This window comes from Bombina bombina, chromosome 8 (assembly GCF_027579735.1).
Source record: "Bombina bombina isolate aBomBom1 chromosome 8, aBomBom1.pri, whole genome shotgun sequence".
Lineage (NCBI taxonomy): Eukaryota > Metazoa > Chordata > Amphibia > Anura > Bombinatoridae > Bombina > Bombina bombina.
Genome location: NC_069506.1, coordinates 223,562,902 through 223,580,664, shown reverse-complemented (window position 1 = coordinate 223,580,664; position 17,763 = coordinate 223,562,902). Strand labels below are relative to the sequence as shown.

General features: G+C 39.2%; 1 protein-coding gene across 2 annotated transcripts in view; it reads left to right on the top strand.

Moving 5' to 3' along the window:
• The window catches only part of LOC128638947 (guanylate-binding protein 1), a 159,405-nt gene that overhangs the window by 130,588 nt on the left and 11,054 nt on the right, over positions 1 to 17,763 (top strand). For both annotated transcript variants that reach the window (XM_053691080.1, XM_053691078.1), the window contains exons 9-10: positions 617 to 719; positions 1,249 to 1,442. In XM_053691080.1, the coding sequence (XP_053547055.1) occupies positions 617 to 719; positions 1,249 to 1,442 (297 nt within the window). The remainder of the gene's footprint in view (positions 1 to 616; positions 720 to 1,248; positions 1,443 to 17,763) is intronic.

The window sequence follows — 17,763 nt, the reverse complement described above, 5'->3', positions numbered from 1 at the left end:
GTAATCAGCAAATAAAAACAACTTTATAACCTTGAGATAAAGTAGCATATTGGCATCATTAAGAGTGATCATAAGACAAAATACAATTTTTTAATGAGTGAAAGTTCATTTCACAGTATCATTTAATTTATTTTGTTTTTGTGTTTATTTTATTTGAAACTGTTATATTTATTAATGTATAACATAACATAATATAAAGCATAATAAAACATTACATTGAAATAAATGATTGTATTAATTAAGAAATTATTTTAAAATAACTAAATGTATTGATAAACCTCCTAATAGATACATGATAAAGCATTATAAACATGAATACATGATGTGCCTTTAACAAGCAGAAGTAGAGATTTAGGAGCGCGCCAGCATAAAGGACAATGACATGTTCGGCAATCGTGTATTTGAATGAACCTTCCACTAAGGAAAAATAAGAAAATAAATAGAGCACCCATGGGGAGGGCTCAAGGAAGAAGCAGAGGGAATTGTAAAAAGTATATTTTGGGGGTTTGTTACTTCCTTCTCTCTGTGTTCCTCCTATAACTTGATCCTGCTTCTAAGCCTCAGTTATACACACGGATTATAATATGTATATAAAGCTATTTTCTTTCCCACAAAGGCTCTTGAGGTGCTACAGAATTATCTAAATGACAAAAGGGCAGTAGAAGATGCTATACTGCGGGCAGATCAGACCTTGACTGAGAAGGAAAAGCAGATTGCAGGTAAGGAGGCCAAATGTAGCTTTGATTAGAGGTAAAGAACATTGCAGACAGAATGAATCACAAAATTTATTGAAAAAGTTTTTATCAATTTTAAAGACAATACAATATAATAAATACAAAATGGATTTAAATCAACTTCCTTGTATGTAGGTACAGCTGAGTGGTGCGCTAACGGTTGCGCGCTAGTAATAAGGGGTTTATCGCGCTCTTTGCACATGTTGGAAGTAACTCATGTATTACTAGTAGAAAGTAAATGCGTTCGCTTGAGCACAATCGATTTTAACACCCGCCAGGATAGGGCAAATTCAAAGCTCTGGTTAACTGGTACACTAGTCGAAAAAGTTGCTCAAAATGCATCAAAATGACATTTAAAAGAACAGTTACACTAATAATAACACTGTCTAATAAACATTATTGATAGATAGAGCTTGATAGATAGGCCCCTATGTGTATGAGGATGGATGTAGGGCAGAAACACATAATATGAATTAAAATGATAAATTGTTATTATTTCTTTAAATCTTATCAGAGGAGCAGGCTAAGGCAGAAGCTTCTAAAAGAGAGAAAGAAATAATAGAGGAGAATAACAGGCGTCTCCAGCAGTGTTTGGAAGATCAGAAGAGAAGTTTTCAGCAGAATGAAAAAATGTTGAAGGATAAGATGGAAGAGCAGGAACGCAAAATGAGACAAGAAAATGAAAGGCTGATTCAACAGAAACTGCAGGTAAAGTCTTAACAATGAATGAACAAACATACAAGTATACTAATGCACAAGAAACCACTTATATTTAAAGATATTGTGTGTCTAGAACACTGAAATTAGGAGAATAAGAAAGGTTGTCATAAAACGTCTTACAGAGTTCTGATTTTCTTAATTAAATAACCTTTTCCTCTATTTACCAGAAAACGTGTCCTGCTAGAACAAAGGGCATGTAAAATAGTGACTGCAATGCAAATTTATGTTTATTGTCAGGTTTAAGATTTCTGGATGATACAACAATAATTAGGGGTGCTTATTACCCCACTAGAATTACCTAGGGTTGTCACCTCAGCCCTGTTTTCCTGCACTATTTATTTTCCTCAATGTACCATATGTAACACATAACAGCCCAGGTAAGCATAGGAGAGGTGGCAACCCTAGAATAACCACTGCTCACTATCACAATGAAGGATATTTCCAGCATTATTCTCTTAGCCAAAGGTACATTTAACTACGAATCATCCTCATTCTTAAAAGTACACTTATATTTTATATATTATATTATAAATACTAATGCACACTCATCTCCTTACTCTTTGAACTCCATGTATTAAGCACTGAAAGCTGCTATGGAGCCCTTGTGAGGCAGGTTAACACATGCTTCCCCTAATGTAAGAAACATCAGTCATCAGACCACTGCTTCTTACACTCTCCGCCACTTCTGAGTTGGCAGAGAGAAATTACCCCACGAACACGCTCACCCAGGGTGATTGACAGGCCCTTCTCTCCATGGTTGGTCTCACAAGAGAAGGGGGCAGCATTATACATTTGCTTAAGTGTTTAATGATAATGGGGTGGTGTTAGGTTTTTTTAAGGGGGTATTGGGTGGGTTTTAGAGTAGGGGTGTGTGGGTGGTGGGTTGTATATTGTATTCTTTTTTTTACAGGTAAAAGAGCTGATTACTTTGGGGCAATGCCCCGCAAAAGGCCCTTTTAAGGGCTATTTGTAATTTAGTGTAGGGTAGGGCATTTTATTATTTTGGGGGGCTTTTCTCTTGTTAAGTGTATCCAGTCCACGGATCATCCATTACTTATGGGATATATTCTCCTTCCCAACAGGAAGTTGCAAGAGTCCACCCACAGCAAAGCTGCTATATAGCTCCTCCCCTAACTGCCATTACCAGTCATTCTCTTGCAAGTCTCAACATAGATAGGAGGTCGTGAGAGTCTGTGGTTTTTTATACTTAGTTTATTTCTTCAATCAAAAGTTTGTTATTTTTAAATGGCACCGGAGTGTGCTGTTTATCTCAGGCAGTATTTGGAAGAAGAATCTGCCTGCGTTTTTTCTATGATCTTAGCAGACGTAACTAAGATCCAGTTGCTGTTCTCACACATTCTGAGGAGTAAGGTACTTCAGAGGGGGAATGGCGTGCAGGTTTTCCTGCAAATAAGGTATGTGCAGTAAAATATTTTTCTAAGGAATGGAATTGACTAAGAAAATACTGCTGATACCGAAGTAATGTAAGTACAGCCTTTAAATGCAGTGAAAGCGACTGGTACCAGGCTGATTGATAGAGATATATGCTAAGGTATGTGCAGTAATATATTTTTCTAAGGAATGGAATTGACTAAGAAAATACTGCTGATACCGAAGTAATGTAAGTAAAGCCTTAAATGCAGTGATAGCGACTGGATCAGGCTTATTAATAGACATACATACTCTTATAAGAATGTGTTTTAAAACGTTTGCTGGCATGTTTAATCGTTTTTTAACATATGTTTGGTGATAAAACTTATTGGGGCCTAATTTTTCCACATGGCTGGCTTAAATTTTGCATAGAAACAGTTATAGGGAAGGTAATCCACAGCTCAGCTGTGGCAGTTTTGTTGTGTCTGTTTAAAAAAATGTCGTTTTTTTTTTTTTTTTTTTATCTGTTTTTTGCATTAAGGGGTTAATCATCCATTTGCAAGTGGGTGCAATGCTCTGTTAACTTATTACATGTACTGTAAAAATTTCGTTTGATTTACTGCCTTTTTTCACTGTTTTTCAAATTTTGACAAAATTTGTTTCTCTTAAAGGCACAGTAACGTTTGTTATATTTGCTTGTTAACTTGATTTAAAGTGTTTTCCAAGCTTACTAGTCTCTTTATTAGTTCTAACATGTCTAACATAGAGGAGGCTCTGTGTTTATTATGTTTAAAGCCATGGTGGAACCCCATTTTAGAATGTGTACCAGATGTACTGATTTCATGTTAAACAATAAAGATCATTTTTTGTATTTAAAAACATTATCACCAGAGGATTCTGTCGAGGGGGAAGTTATGCCGACTAACTCTCCCCACGTGTCAGACCCTTTGACTCCCGCTTTAGGGACTCACACTCACGCTCAAATGGCGCCAAGTACATCAAGGGCACCCATAGCGTTTATTTTACCAGAGGATTCTGTCGAGGGGGAAGTTATGCCGACTAACTCTCCCCACGTGTCAGACCCTTTGACTCCCGCTCCAGGGACTCACGCTCAAATGGCGCCAAGTATATCAATGGCGCCCATAGCATTTATTTTACAAGACATGGCAAAGGTTGTGTATAATACACTGGCAGCAGTATTAGTCAGACTACCTGAAATTAAAGGAAAGCAAAACAGCTCTGGGGGTAGATACAGAGCATACAGACGCTTTAAGAACCATGTCTGATACTACCTCACAATATGCTTAGTCTGTGGGTGATATTTGTGACTCAGGGAAGATGATTTAACCTGATTCTGATATTTCTACATTTAAATTTTTATGCTCAGGGAGGCTTTAGCTGCTCTGAATGAATGTGTACAATCGCAGTGCCAGAGAAATTGTGTAGACTGGATAAATAATATGCAGTGCCGGTGTGTACTTATGTTTTTCCAATACCTAAAGAGGTTTACTAAAATTTTTCATAAGGAATGGGATAGACCAGGTGTGCTGTTCTCTTCCCCTCCTATTTTTTAGAAGAATGTTTTCTAATAGTTGCCACCACACGGGACTTATGGCAGACAGTTCCTAAGGTGGAGAGAAGAGTTTCTACTCTAGCTAAGCGTACCACTACCTCTGGCGAGGACTGTTGTGCTTTTTTAGATCCAATGGATAAAAAATGTTTATTCAACAAGGTTTTATCCTGCAGCCCCTTGCACGCATTGCTCCTGTCACTGCTGCTGCGGCGTTCTGGTTTGAGTCTCTTGATGAGGCTTTACAGGCTCCATTGGATGAATATATTTGACAAGCTTAGAGCACTTAAGCTAGCCAATTCCTTTGTTTTCTGATGCCTTTGTTCCTTTGACTAGACTAACGGCTAAGAATTCTGTTTTTTACTATACTGGCGCGCAGAGCGCTATGGCTTATATCATGGTCAGCTGTCGTGACTTTAATAAATAAGCTACTTAACTTCCCTTCAAGGGGCAGACCCTATTCAGGCCTAGTTTGAAGGAGATTATTACTTATATCACTGGAGGAAAAGATCATGCCCTTCCTCAGGACAGGTCCAAATCAAGGGACAAAAAAGGCCTAATTTTCGTGCCTTTCGAAAATTCAAGGCAGGTGTGGCATCAACTTCCTCTAAGGCAAAATAAGAGGGAACTTTTGCTCAGTCCAAGGCGGTCTGGAGACAACCGGACCTGGAACAAAGATAAGCAGGTCAAGGAGCCTGCTGCTGCCTCTAAAACAGCATGAGGAACGGACCCCTATCTGGTAACGGATCCTATAGGGGGCAGACTTCATTCTTCGCCCAGGCGTGGGCAAGAGATGCCCAGGATCCCTGGGCATTGGAAATTATACCCCAGAGATATCTTCTGGATTTCAAAGCTTTCCCCCCCAAAAAAGGGGAGTTTTTGCCTTTCACATTTATCTGCAAACCAGATAAAGAAAGAGACATTCTTGCATTGTGTACGTGACCCATTCAGTTCCAATAGAGGAACAGGGACACAGTTTTCCTCAAATCGGTTTGTGGTTCCCAAGGAAAGGAAACCTTCAGACCTATTTTGGATCTAAAAGATCTTAAACAAATTCTTTAGAATTCTATCATTTAAGATGGAAACTATTCGTACCATCTTAACTATGATCCAGGAGAGTCAATAGAGGACTACAATGGATTTGAAGGATGCTTATTCCTCACATTACGATGCATAAAGATCACCATCGGTTTTTCAGGTTTGCCTTTCTAGACAGGCATTACCAGTTTGTAGCTCTTTCCTTTGGGTTAACTACAGCCCCTAGAATCTTTATGGAGGTTCTGGGGTCACTTTGGCGGTCCTTAGGCCGCGGGGCATAGAAGTGGCCCCTTATTTAGACGACATCCTGATACAGGCGTCAAACATCCAAGTTGCCAAGTCTCATACGGACGTAGTACTGGCATTTCTGAGATCGCATGGGTGGAAAGTGAACAAGGAAAGAGTTCTCTATCCCCAATATCAAGGGTTTCCCTCCTAGGGATTCTGATAGATTTTGTAGAAATTAAAATTTACCTGACGGAGTCCAGGTTGTCAAAGTTTCTAAATTTCTGCCGTGTTCTTCATTCCATCCGCGCCCTTTGGTGGCTCAGTACATGAATGTAATCGGCTTAATGGTAGCGGCAAGGGACATAGTACCGTTTGCACGCCTACATTTCAGACCACTGCAACTATGCATGCTCAGCCAGAGGAACGGGGATTACACAGATTTGTTCTCCTGTTAAATCCGGACCAAGAAACCAGAGATTCTCTTCTCTGGTGACTATCTCGGGTCCATCTGTCCAAGGGTATGACCTTCCGCAGGTCAGATGGGACAATTGTTACAACAGATGCCAGCCTTTTAGGTTGGGATACAGTCTGGAACTCCCTGAAGGCTCAGGGATAGTGGACTCAGGAGGAGACCCTCCTTCTAATGAATATTCTGGAACTGGGAGCGATATTCCATGCTCTTCAGACTTGGCCTCAGTTAGCAACTCTGAGGTACATCATATTTCAGTCGGACAATATCACGACTGTGGCTTACATCAACCATCAAGGGGGAACAGAAGTTCCCTAGCAATGTTAGAAGTCTTAAAATAATTCACTGGACAGAGACTCACTCTTGTCTAAAAGCTATCCCTATCCCAGGTGTTGAGAACTGGGAGGCAGATTTTCTAAGTCGTCAGACTTTTCATCCGGGGGAGTGGGAATTCCCTCCGGAGGGGTTTGCACAAGATCAAGCAGGAGAGTGCTTTGGTGCTTTTGACAGCGCCTGCGTGGCCACGCAGGACCTGGTATGCAGATCTGGTGGACATGTCATCCTTTCCACCACGGTCTCTGCTTCTGAGACAGGACCCTCTACCTCAGGGTCTTTTCAACCATCTAAATATAACTAATCTGAGATGGACTGCCTGGAGACAGAACGCTTGATGTTATCAAAGCATGGCTTCTCCGAGTCAGTAATTGATACCTTAATACAGGCATAAAAGCCTGTCTCTAGGAAAATTTAACATAAGATATGGTGTAAATATCTTATTGTTATGAATCCAAGGGTTACTCATGGAGTAAAATCTGGATTCCCAGGATATTATCTTTTCTCCAAGATGATTTTGAGAAAAGGGTTGTCAGCTAGTTCTTTAAAAGGACAGATTTCTACTCTGTCTATTCTTTTGCACAAGCGTCTGGCAGGTATTCTAGACGTTCAGGCATTTGGTCAGGCTTTGGTTAGAACCAAGCCTGTGGTTAAAAATGTTGCTCCGCCATGGAGCTTAAAGCTGGTTCTTAAGGTTCTTCAAGGAGTTCCATTTGAACCTTTTCATTCCATAGATATCAAACTTCTATCTTGGAAAGTTCCTTTTTGGTAGCTATTTCCTCGGCTCATAGAGCCTCCGAGTTATCTGCGTTGCAATGTGATTCTCCTTATCTGGTTCTCCGTACGGATAAGGTAGTCCTGTGTACCAACCTGGGTTTTTACCTAAGGTGGTATCTAACAAGAATATCACTCAAGAGATTGTTGTTCCATTCTTGTATCCTAATCCTTCTTCAAAGAAGGAACGTCTATTACACAATTTGGACGTGGTTCGTGTTTTAAAGTTTTACTTACAAGCTACTACAGATTTTCATCAAACATTCACCTTGTTTGTTGTCTATTCTGGACAGAGGAGAGGTCAAAGGACTTCAGCAACCTCTCTGTCTTTTTGGTTAAAAAGCATAATTCATTTAGCTTATGAGACTGCTGGACAGCAGCCTCCTGAAGGGATTACAGCTCATTCTACTAGAGCTGTGGTTTTCACTTGGGCCTTTTTTAAATGTGGCTTCTGTTGAACAGATTACAAGACGGAGTCTTGGTCTGCGTTTCATACTTTTTCAAATTTAACAAATTTGATACCTTGCTTCTTCGGAGGCTATTTTTGGGAGAAAGGGTTTTTTACAGGCAGTGGTAACTTCCGTTTAAGTACCTGCCTTGTCCCTCCCATCATCCGTGTACTTTAGCTTTGGTATTGGTATCCCATAAGTAATGGATGATCCGTGGACTGGATACACTTAACAAGAGAAAACATAATTTATGCTTACCTGATAAATTTATTTCTCTTGTAGTGTATCCAGTCCACGGCCCGCCCTGTCACTTTAAGGCAGGTAATTTTTCCATTAAACTACAGTCACCACTGCACTATGGTTTTCCTTTCTCTGCATGTTTTCGGTCGAATGACTGGTAATGGCAGTTAGGGGAGGAGCTATATAGCAGCTTTGCTGTGGGTGGACTCTTGCAACTTCCTGTTGGGAAGGAGAATATATCCCATAAGTAATGGATGATCCGTGGACTGGATACACTACAAGAGAAATAAATTTATCAGGTAAGCATAAATTATGTTTTTTATTTTATTAGGGGGCTTAGATTAGGTGTAATTAGTTTAAACTTCTTGTAAAAAAAAAAATTCTGTAATTTAGTGTTTATTTTTTTTCGTAATTTAGTGTTTTTTTTTCCGTAATTTAGTTTATTGAATTTAATTGTAATTAATTGTAGGTAGTTTAGGTAATTATTTTAATGATAGTGTAGTGTTAGATGTAATTGTAACTTAGGTTAGGATTTATTTTACAGGTAATTTTGTACTTATTTTAGCTAGGTAGCTATTAAATAGTTAATAACTATTTAATAACTATTGTACCTAGTTAAAATAAATACAAACTTGCCTGTGAAATAAATATAAATCCTAAGCTAGCTACAATGTAACTATTAGTTATATTGTAGCTATCTTATGGTTTATTTTACAGGTAAGTATTTAGTTTTAAATAGGAACAATTTTTAAAATGTTGTTAAATTTATTTTGTTTAATTTAAATTATATTTAAGTTAGGGGGGGTAGGGTTAGGTTTAGATTTAGGTTTAGGGGTTAATACCTTTAATATAGTAGCAGCGACGTTGGGGTGGCAGATTAGGGGTTAATAAATGAAAGTAGGTGTCGGCGATGTTAGGGCAGGCAGATTAGGGGTTAATAAATATTAACTAGTGTTTGCGAGGCGGGAGTGCAGAGGTTTAGGGGTTAATACATTTATTAAAGTGGCGGCGATGTCCGGTCGGCAGATTAGGGGTTAATAAGTGTAGTTAGGTTGCAGCGACATTGGGGGCAGCAGATTAGGGGTTAATAACTATAATGAAGGTGTCGGCAATGTTGGGGGCAGCAGATTAGGGGTTTATAAGCATAATGTAGGTGGCGGCGGTGTCCGGAGCGGCAGATTAGGGGTTAATAGTATAATGCAGGTGGCGACGATGTCAGGGACGGCATATTAGGGGTTAAATGTAATATTAGGGGTGTTTAGACTCGGGGTTCATGTTAGGGCGTTAGGTGTAGACATATTTTTTCTTTCCCCATAGGAAACAATGGGTCTGCGTTAGAAGCTGGACGCTGCTTTTTTGCAGGTGTTATGGTTTTTTCCAGCCAGCTCAGTCCCATTGTTTCCTATGGGGAAATCGTGCACAAGCACGTTTAGCCAGCTTAACGCTACCATAAGCAACGCTGGTATTGAGGTGAGATGTGGAGCTAAATTCTGCTCTACACTCACCTTTTTGCGGCTAACGCCAGGTTTAAAAAAAACTGTAATACCAGCGTTGGCTTAAGGGAGCGTTAGAAAAAAAAAGCCTTGTTAGCCCCTAACCCCTGTTAACGTCAAACTTGTAATCTCGGCGTAAGACTTCATATTTTGAAGGTATAAGCTCTCTGAAGGTTCATTCAACATTGGCAAAATTGTTCTCTGCAGTTAAAAAGCAAACTACAAAGAAAATAAATCTATTTCTCAGAGAATATCAGCAAAACTCTAGAAGGACTGTCATTACCTCTACAAACTACAATCTCTACTTCAGACATATTTAATGTCCCAATGTAATCTTCACTGTATGTCTTGATGAAGCACTATAAGAAGCTTTGAACACAATTTTGCCCAGTTCCCTACAGTGTTAACATTGTTTGTATTATCTATAATATGTATGTTATGGTCATGTAGAGGTCAATTTATTTAACTTAAATTAAAATATTTTCTCATGTAACTTTTGGATTGCTAAGAACTTCTACAGATATATATATATATATATATATATATATATATATATATATATATATATATATATATATATATATATATATATATATATATATCCAAAGGATTCTTAGGATTAGGACACAAGGAAGGGACAACAATTTCACTACTAATGTTGTTATAATTCACAACCTTAGGTAAAAATTCAAATGAAGTCCGCAAAACCGCCTTATCCTGATGAAAAATCAGAAAAGGAGATTCACAAGAAAGAGCAGATAGCTCAGAAACTCTTCTAGCAGAAGAGATAGCCAAAAGGAACAACACTTTCCAAGAAAGTAGTTTAATGTCCAAAGAATGCATAGGCTCAAATGGAGGAGCCTGTAAAGCCTTCAGAACCAAATTAAGACTCCAAGGAGGAGAAATTGATTTAATGACAGGCTTAATATGAACTATAGCCTGTACAAAACAGTGTATATCAGGAAGTATAGCAATCTTTCTGTGAAATAAAACAGAAAGAGCGGAGATTTGTCCTTTCAAGGAACTTGCAGACAAAACCTTATCCAAACCATCCTGAAGAAGCTGTAAAATTCTAGGAATTCTAAAAGAATGCCAGGAGAATTTATGAGAAGAACACCATGAAATGTAAGTCTTCCAAACTCTATAATAAATCTTCCTAGAGACTGATTTACGAGCTTGTAACATAGTATCAATCACTGAGTCAGAGAAACCTCTATGACTTAGTACTAAGCGTTCAATTTCCATACCTTCAAATTTAATGATTTGAGATCCTGATGGAAAAACAGACCTTGAGAAAGTAGATCTGGCCATAACGGAAGTGGCCAAGGCGGGCAACTGGACATCTGAACCAGATCCGCATACCAAAAACCTGTGTGGCCATGCTGGCGCTACCAGCAATACAAATGATTGTTCCATGATGATTTTGGAAATCACTCTTGGAAGGAGAACTAGAGGCAAGAAGATGTAAGCAGGATGATAACACCAAGGAAGTATCAGCGCATCCACTGCTTCCGCCTGAACATCCCTGGACCTGGACAGGTATCTGGGAAGTTTCTTGTTTAGATGAGAGGCCATGAGATCTATCTCTGGAAGACCCCACATCTGAACAATCTGAGAAAAAACATCTGAATGGAGAGACCACTCCCCTGGATGTAAAGTCTGGCGGCTGAGATAATCCGCTTCCCAATTGTCTACACCTGGGATATGCACCGCAGAGATTAGACAGGAGCTGGATTCCGCCCAAACAAGTATTCGAGATACTTCTTTCATAGGTTGGGGACTGTGAGTCCCACCCTGATGATTGACATATGCCACTGTTGTGATAATGTCTGTCTGAAAACAAATGAACGGTTCTCTCTTTAACAGAGGCCAAAACTGAAGAGCTCTAAAAATTGCACGGAGTTCTAAAATATTTATTGGAAATCTCGCCTCTTGAAATTTCCAAACCCCTTGTGTTGTCAGAGATCCTCAAACAGCTCCCCAATCTGAAAGACTCGCATCTGTTGATCACAGTCCAGGTTGGCCGAACAAAAGAAGTCCCTTGAACTAAACGATGGTGATCTATCCACCATGTCAGAGAGTGTCGTACATTGGGATTTAAGGATATTAATTGTGATATCTTTGTATAATCCCTGCAGCATTGATTCAGCATACAAAGCTGAAGAGGTCTCATGTGAAAACGAGCAAAGGGGATCACGTCTGATGCTGCAGTCATGAGACCTAAAACTTCAATGCACATAGCCACTGAAGGGAATGACTGAGACTGAAGGTGCCGGCAGGCTGCAACCAATTTTAAACATCTCTTGTCTGTTAGAGACAGAGTCATGGACACTGAATCTATCTGGAAGCCTAAAAAGGTGACCCTTGTCTGAGGAATCAAGAAACTTTTTGGTAAACTGATCCTCCAACCATGTTTCCGAAGAAACAACACTAGTTGATTTGTGTGAGATTCTGCAGTATGTAAAGACTGAGCTAGTACCAAGATATCATCCAAATAAGGAAACACCGCAATACCCTGTTCTCTGATTACAGAGAGTAGGACACCCAGAACCTTTGAAAAGATTCTTGGAGCGGTTGCTAGGCCAAATGGAAGAGCAGCAAATTGGTAATGCTTGTCTAGAAAAGAGAATCTCAGAAACTGATAATGTTCTGGATGAATCGGAATATGAAGGTATGCATCCTGCAAGTCTATTGTGGACATATAATATCCTAGCTGAACAAAAGGCAGAATAGTCCTTATAGTCACCATCTTGAAAGTTGGTACTCTTACATAACGATTCAAAATTTTCAGATCCAGAACTGGTCTGAATAAATATTCCTTCTTTGGGACAATGAATAGATTTGAATAAAACTCCAAACCTTGTTCCAGAAGAGGAACTGGCATGATTACACCTGAAAACTCCAGGTCTGGAACACACTTCAGGAAAGCCTGAGCTTTTACTGAATTTACTGGGATACGTGAGAGAAAAAATCTTCTCACAGGAGGTCTTACTCTTGAGAGACAATGCTCTGAATCCATTGATTTTTAACAGATTTTATCCACATATCCTTGAAAAACCTTAATCTGCCCCCTACCAGCTGAGCTGGAATGAGGGCCGCACCTTCATGCGGACTTAGGGGCTGACTTTGGTTTCCTAAAAGGCTTGGATTTATTCCAATTTGAGGAACGCTTCCAATTGGAGGCAGATTCCTTGGGGGGAGGATTGGGTTATTGTTCCTTATTCTGATGAAAGGAACGAAAACAGTTAGAAGCCTTAGATTTACCCTTAGGTTTTTAATCCTGAGGCAGAAAAACTCCCTTTCCCCCAGTAACAGTTGAAACAATAGAATCCAACTGAGAACCAAAAAAAATTATTACCTTGGAAAGAAAGAGATAGTAATCTAGATTTAGATGTCATATCAGCATTCCAAGATTTAAGCCACAAAGCTCTTCTAGCTAATATAGCTAAAGACATGGATCTAACATCACAAATAAAATGATTAGCATGTTGCAGTAACTTAGTAAGCGAATAATGCTAGATATGTCAGAATCCAATTCTTGTGCGCTAAATTCTCCATCCAGAAAGTTGATGCAACCGCAACATCAGCCAAAGAAATTGCAGGTCTGAGAAAATGACCTGAATAAAAATAGGCCTTCCTTAGATAAGATTCAAGCTTCCTATCTAAAGGATCCTTAAAGGAAGTACTATCTTCCATAGGAATAATGGTACGTTTAGCAAGAGTAGAAATAGCCCCATCAACTTTGGGGATCTTTTCCCAAAACTCTATAGATTTTGCTGGCAAAGCATACAATTTTTTAAACCTTGAAGAAGGAATAAAAGAAGTACCTGGCTTATTCCATTCCTTAGAAATCATATCAGAAATAGCCTCAGGAATAGGAAAAACCCCTGGAGAAACCACAGGAGGTTTAAAAACAGCATTTAAATGTTTATTAGACTGAACGTCAATAGGACTGGTTACCTCAATATCCAAAGTAATTAACACTTCTTTAAATAAAGAACGCATATACTCAATTTTAAATAAATAAGTAGATTTGTTAGTGTCAATGTCTGAGGAGGATCTTCTGAATCAGATAGATCCTCATCAGAAGAGGATAAATTATCATATTGTTGGTCATTTGAAATTTCATCAACTAAATGAGAAGTTTTAAAAGACCTATTACATTTATTTGAAGGTGGAAATGCAGACAAAACCTTCAGAATATAATCAGAAACAAATTCTTTAAAATTTACAAGTATATTATGCACATTAGAAGTTGAAGGAACTGCAACTGGCAATGTACTATTACTGATGGACACATTATCTGCATGTAAAAGTTTATCAAAACAACTATTACAAATGACATTCTGCGATATAATTTCGACAATTTTACAACAAATGCACTTAGCTTTGGTAGAATTGATGTCAGGCAGCAATATTCCAGCAGAAGCTTCTGAGGCAGGATCAAAGTGAGACATCTTGCAAAATGTAAGAGAAAAAACAACATATAAAGCAAAATTATCTATTTCCTTATATGACAGTTTCAGGAATGGGAAAAAATGCAAATAGCATAGCCCTCTGATAGAGAAAAAATCAAGAGGCAAACATCAATGGGGTATTGAAATAATGAAAAAGTTTGGCGCCAAGTATGACGCACAACGTAACTAAACTTTTTTAGCGCCAAAAAATAACCGGAAATGACACACTCGCGTCACTAATGATGCAACCGTGTGAAAGGTCTCGGCATCAAGAATGACGCTGGAAATGACGAACTTGTGTCATTGACGTACCTTTTCGCACAAAAAAAAAAAATTTTGCGCCAAAAATGACGCAATAAAGTTTAGCATTTGTCGCACCCCCGGGCCTAATACCACCCGCAATTTGTAAGAAGTAGTCAATTGAAAAAAAGACTAAACCCTAGGTAAGAAATAAATTTCATTTTTAAAAGATGTTTATATTCCCCAAATATGAAACTGACAGTCTGCAGAAGGAAATACATGAACCTGACTCATGGCAAATATAAGTACAATACATATATTTAGAACTTTATATAAATGCATAATGTGCCAAACCATAGCTGAGGTGTCTTAAGTAATAAAAAACATACTTACCAAAAGACACCCATCCACATATAGCAGATAGCCAAACCAGTACTAAAACAGTTATTAGTAGAGGTAATGGTAAATTGAGAGTATATCGTCGATCTGAAAAGGGAGGTAGGAGATGAATCTCTACGACCGATAACAGAGAACTTATGAAAAAGACCCCCATTAGGGAAATCATCGTATTCAATAAGTGATACTCCCTTCACGTCCCTCTGACATTCGCTGTACTCTGAGAGGAATCGGACTTCAACAATGCTGAGAAGCGCATATCAACGTAGAAATCTTAGCACAAACTTACTTCACCACCTCCATAGGAGGCAAAGTTTGTAAAACTGAATTGTGGGTGTGGTGAGGGGTGTATTTATAGGCATTTTGAGGTTTGGGAAACTTTGCCCCTCCTGGTAGGATTGTATATCCCATATGTCACTAGCTCATGGACTCTTGCCAATTACATGAAAGAAGTTACCGCATCTGGCCAAATGGGAAAGCTCAGGCACCACGTCAAGGTCCTTTCCATTGCCTGAGTCCATAACACAGCCACACCATCATGCGAGCTCACAAATCCAAACAGACTGAGAACAAAGAAGGGGTGCACAGGTGGATTTAATCACCCAGAGAAAATACAAAACATGGAAGGGAACTGCACTCCAAGACCAGACCAGTTACACATCTTGTGACTCAGCAACATCCAGCCCTGGGTGCTAAATAGCACTCCAAAAAAGCTGTGATGTCACCAGAGACACAGGCAGTTAACCCCAGTCCGGAATGGGTGCAAGAAACAAAGGGGATTACAAACAAAAAGTAATACAACACATAGAAACACCCAGCACTCACCAGCTAGCTCACAGCTAAGATAAAATCACAACTGGAAAGGTTAGTTACCGCATCTGGCCAAATGGGAAAGCTCAGGCACCACGTCAAGGTCCTTTTCATTGCCTGAGTCCCTAACACAGCCACACCATCATGCGAGCTCACAAAGCCAAACAGACTGAGAACAAAGAAGGGGTGCACAGGTGGATGTAATCACCCAGAGAAAATGCAAAACATGGAAGGGAACTGCACTCCAAGACCGGACCAGGTACACATCCTGTGACTCAGCAACATCCAGCCCTGGGTGCTAAATAGCACTCCAAAAAAGCTGTGATGTCACCAGAGCCACAGGCAGTCAACCCCAGTCCGGAATGGGTGCAAGAAACAAGGGGGATTACAAACAAAAAGTAATACAACACACAGAAACACCCAGCACTCACCAGCTAGCTCACAGCTAAGATACAATCACAACTGGAAAGGTTAGTTACCGCATCTGGCCAAATGGGAAAGCTCAGGCACCACGTCAAGGTCCTTTCAATTGCCTGAGTCCCTAACACAGCCACACCATCATGCGAGCTCACAAAGCCAAACAGACTGAGAACAAAGAAGGGGTGCACAGGTAGATGTAATCACCCAGAGAAAATACAAAACATGGAAGGGAACTGCACTCCAAGACCAGACCAGGTACACATCCTGTGACTCAGCAACATCCAGCCCTGGGTGCTAAATAGCACTCCAAAAAAGCTGTGATGTCACCAGAGCCACAGGCAGTTAACCCCAGTCCGGAATGGGTGCAAGAAACAAGGGGGATTACAAACAAAAAGTAATAAAACACATAGAAACACCAAGCACTCACCAGCTAGCTCACAGCTAAGATAAAATCACAACTGGAAAGGTTAGTTACTGCATATGGCCAAATGGGAAAGCTCAGGCACCACGTCAAGGTCCTTTCCATTGCCTGAGTCCCTAACACAGCCACACCATCATGCGAGCTCACAAAGCCAAACAGACTGAGAACAAAGAAGGGGTGCACAGGTGGATGTAATCACCCAGAGAAAATACAAAACATGGAAGGGAACTGCACTCCAAGACCGGACCAGGTACACATCCTGTGCACACATATTATCTATAACATCAAAGTGTGAAAAATAAGAAAAAGTAAAGAAAGGCAATACATCTTATATTATTTGGGGCTGAAATAGTGCACAAACTCTATATAGTGAAAAACGTACATTGATAACAAATACAAATTAAAGGCAGAGCGGTCAAATAGACCCCAACAAAATTACATCTAATGAAGATTAAGATGTAGGAAGGGCAATAATTTAAATACATAAATATTGAAGTTTACATTTGAGATTGCAAACAATCGTGTCGCCATTACAGTTAACAAGACCGCCGAAAGCTATAGGAGTGGGCATGGCTGCAAGCAGCAGCTAGAGACGCAGCGTCATACGACATCCACAAATAGGGAAAAGGGCTGGCAGGCTTAGTGTGTGTAAGGGCAAGCAACCTTGGTGACGTAGTGGCCATAGATGACAAGCTGCAATATCGATATAATAAAACATACGTATACCAGTATCATCCTAGCCAAAATATATACGGAACATCAACAGTAAAAAGGGGATATGCATATAAATATTTCCCAGGATAACATAGCACTTCTTCTACATACAGATCGTAGCATCTCACTGGCAGTATGCCATGCATCAACAAATAAGCATAACAAATACATCAATGAATATAATAAAGATATCACTGCAATTAGTATAACAATGTTGTTGATATGTAGAAAATAAAACCTAAGAAAATTGTATTGGTCTATAGTACGTGACATACACAACCAGATAGTAAGAAAAATGCTAAATACAAGCTGTGACACAAGACTTTGAAGTGTAATCTGTAGTGGATATCACTAACTACAGAATCCAAAAAATTACTAAAGAAGCACATTCCAATACATCAAAATACGCCCCTATATGTATAAGTTTGTGAAAATACAGCATATAAGAAAAATACAGCATATAAGAGAAAATTAATAGAAATAGACATTAGAGTAAGAATAAACATAAAAATAAAAATAAAATTAAAATCAACAGATAAGATAAGCCATGGGGGTAACAAAGTAGATGGCCCCATGAGGATACCAGCAAAGGTTGCATCAGAATCTTGGACCCATCAACCACTTGAAAGAGGAGTGCCAGACCAGCAAGGAGTCGACTTAATGTAGAGAAGTTATATTGTGCAATTATGAGTACCAGATGGTATGGTTCCTCATATCTATATATTATACAAATTCTAAAAAAGAAGATAATATGGAGGTTAGAACACAATGGTCATTCAAAAGCATATCAGTGAATGTAAAATCTGAATCCCATCAATATATAGCTGTAAAAGGTAGAGTTATAACGTTCAGAGGACTCTCATAAGCTTAAACAAGGATTATATAT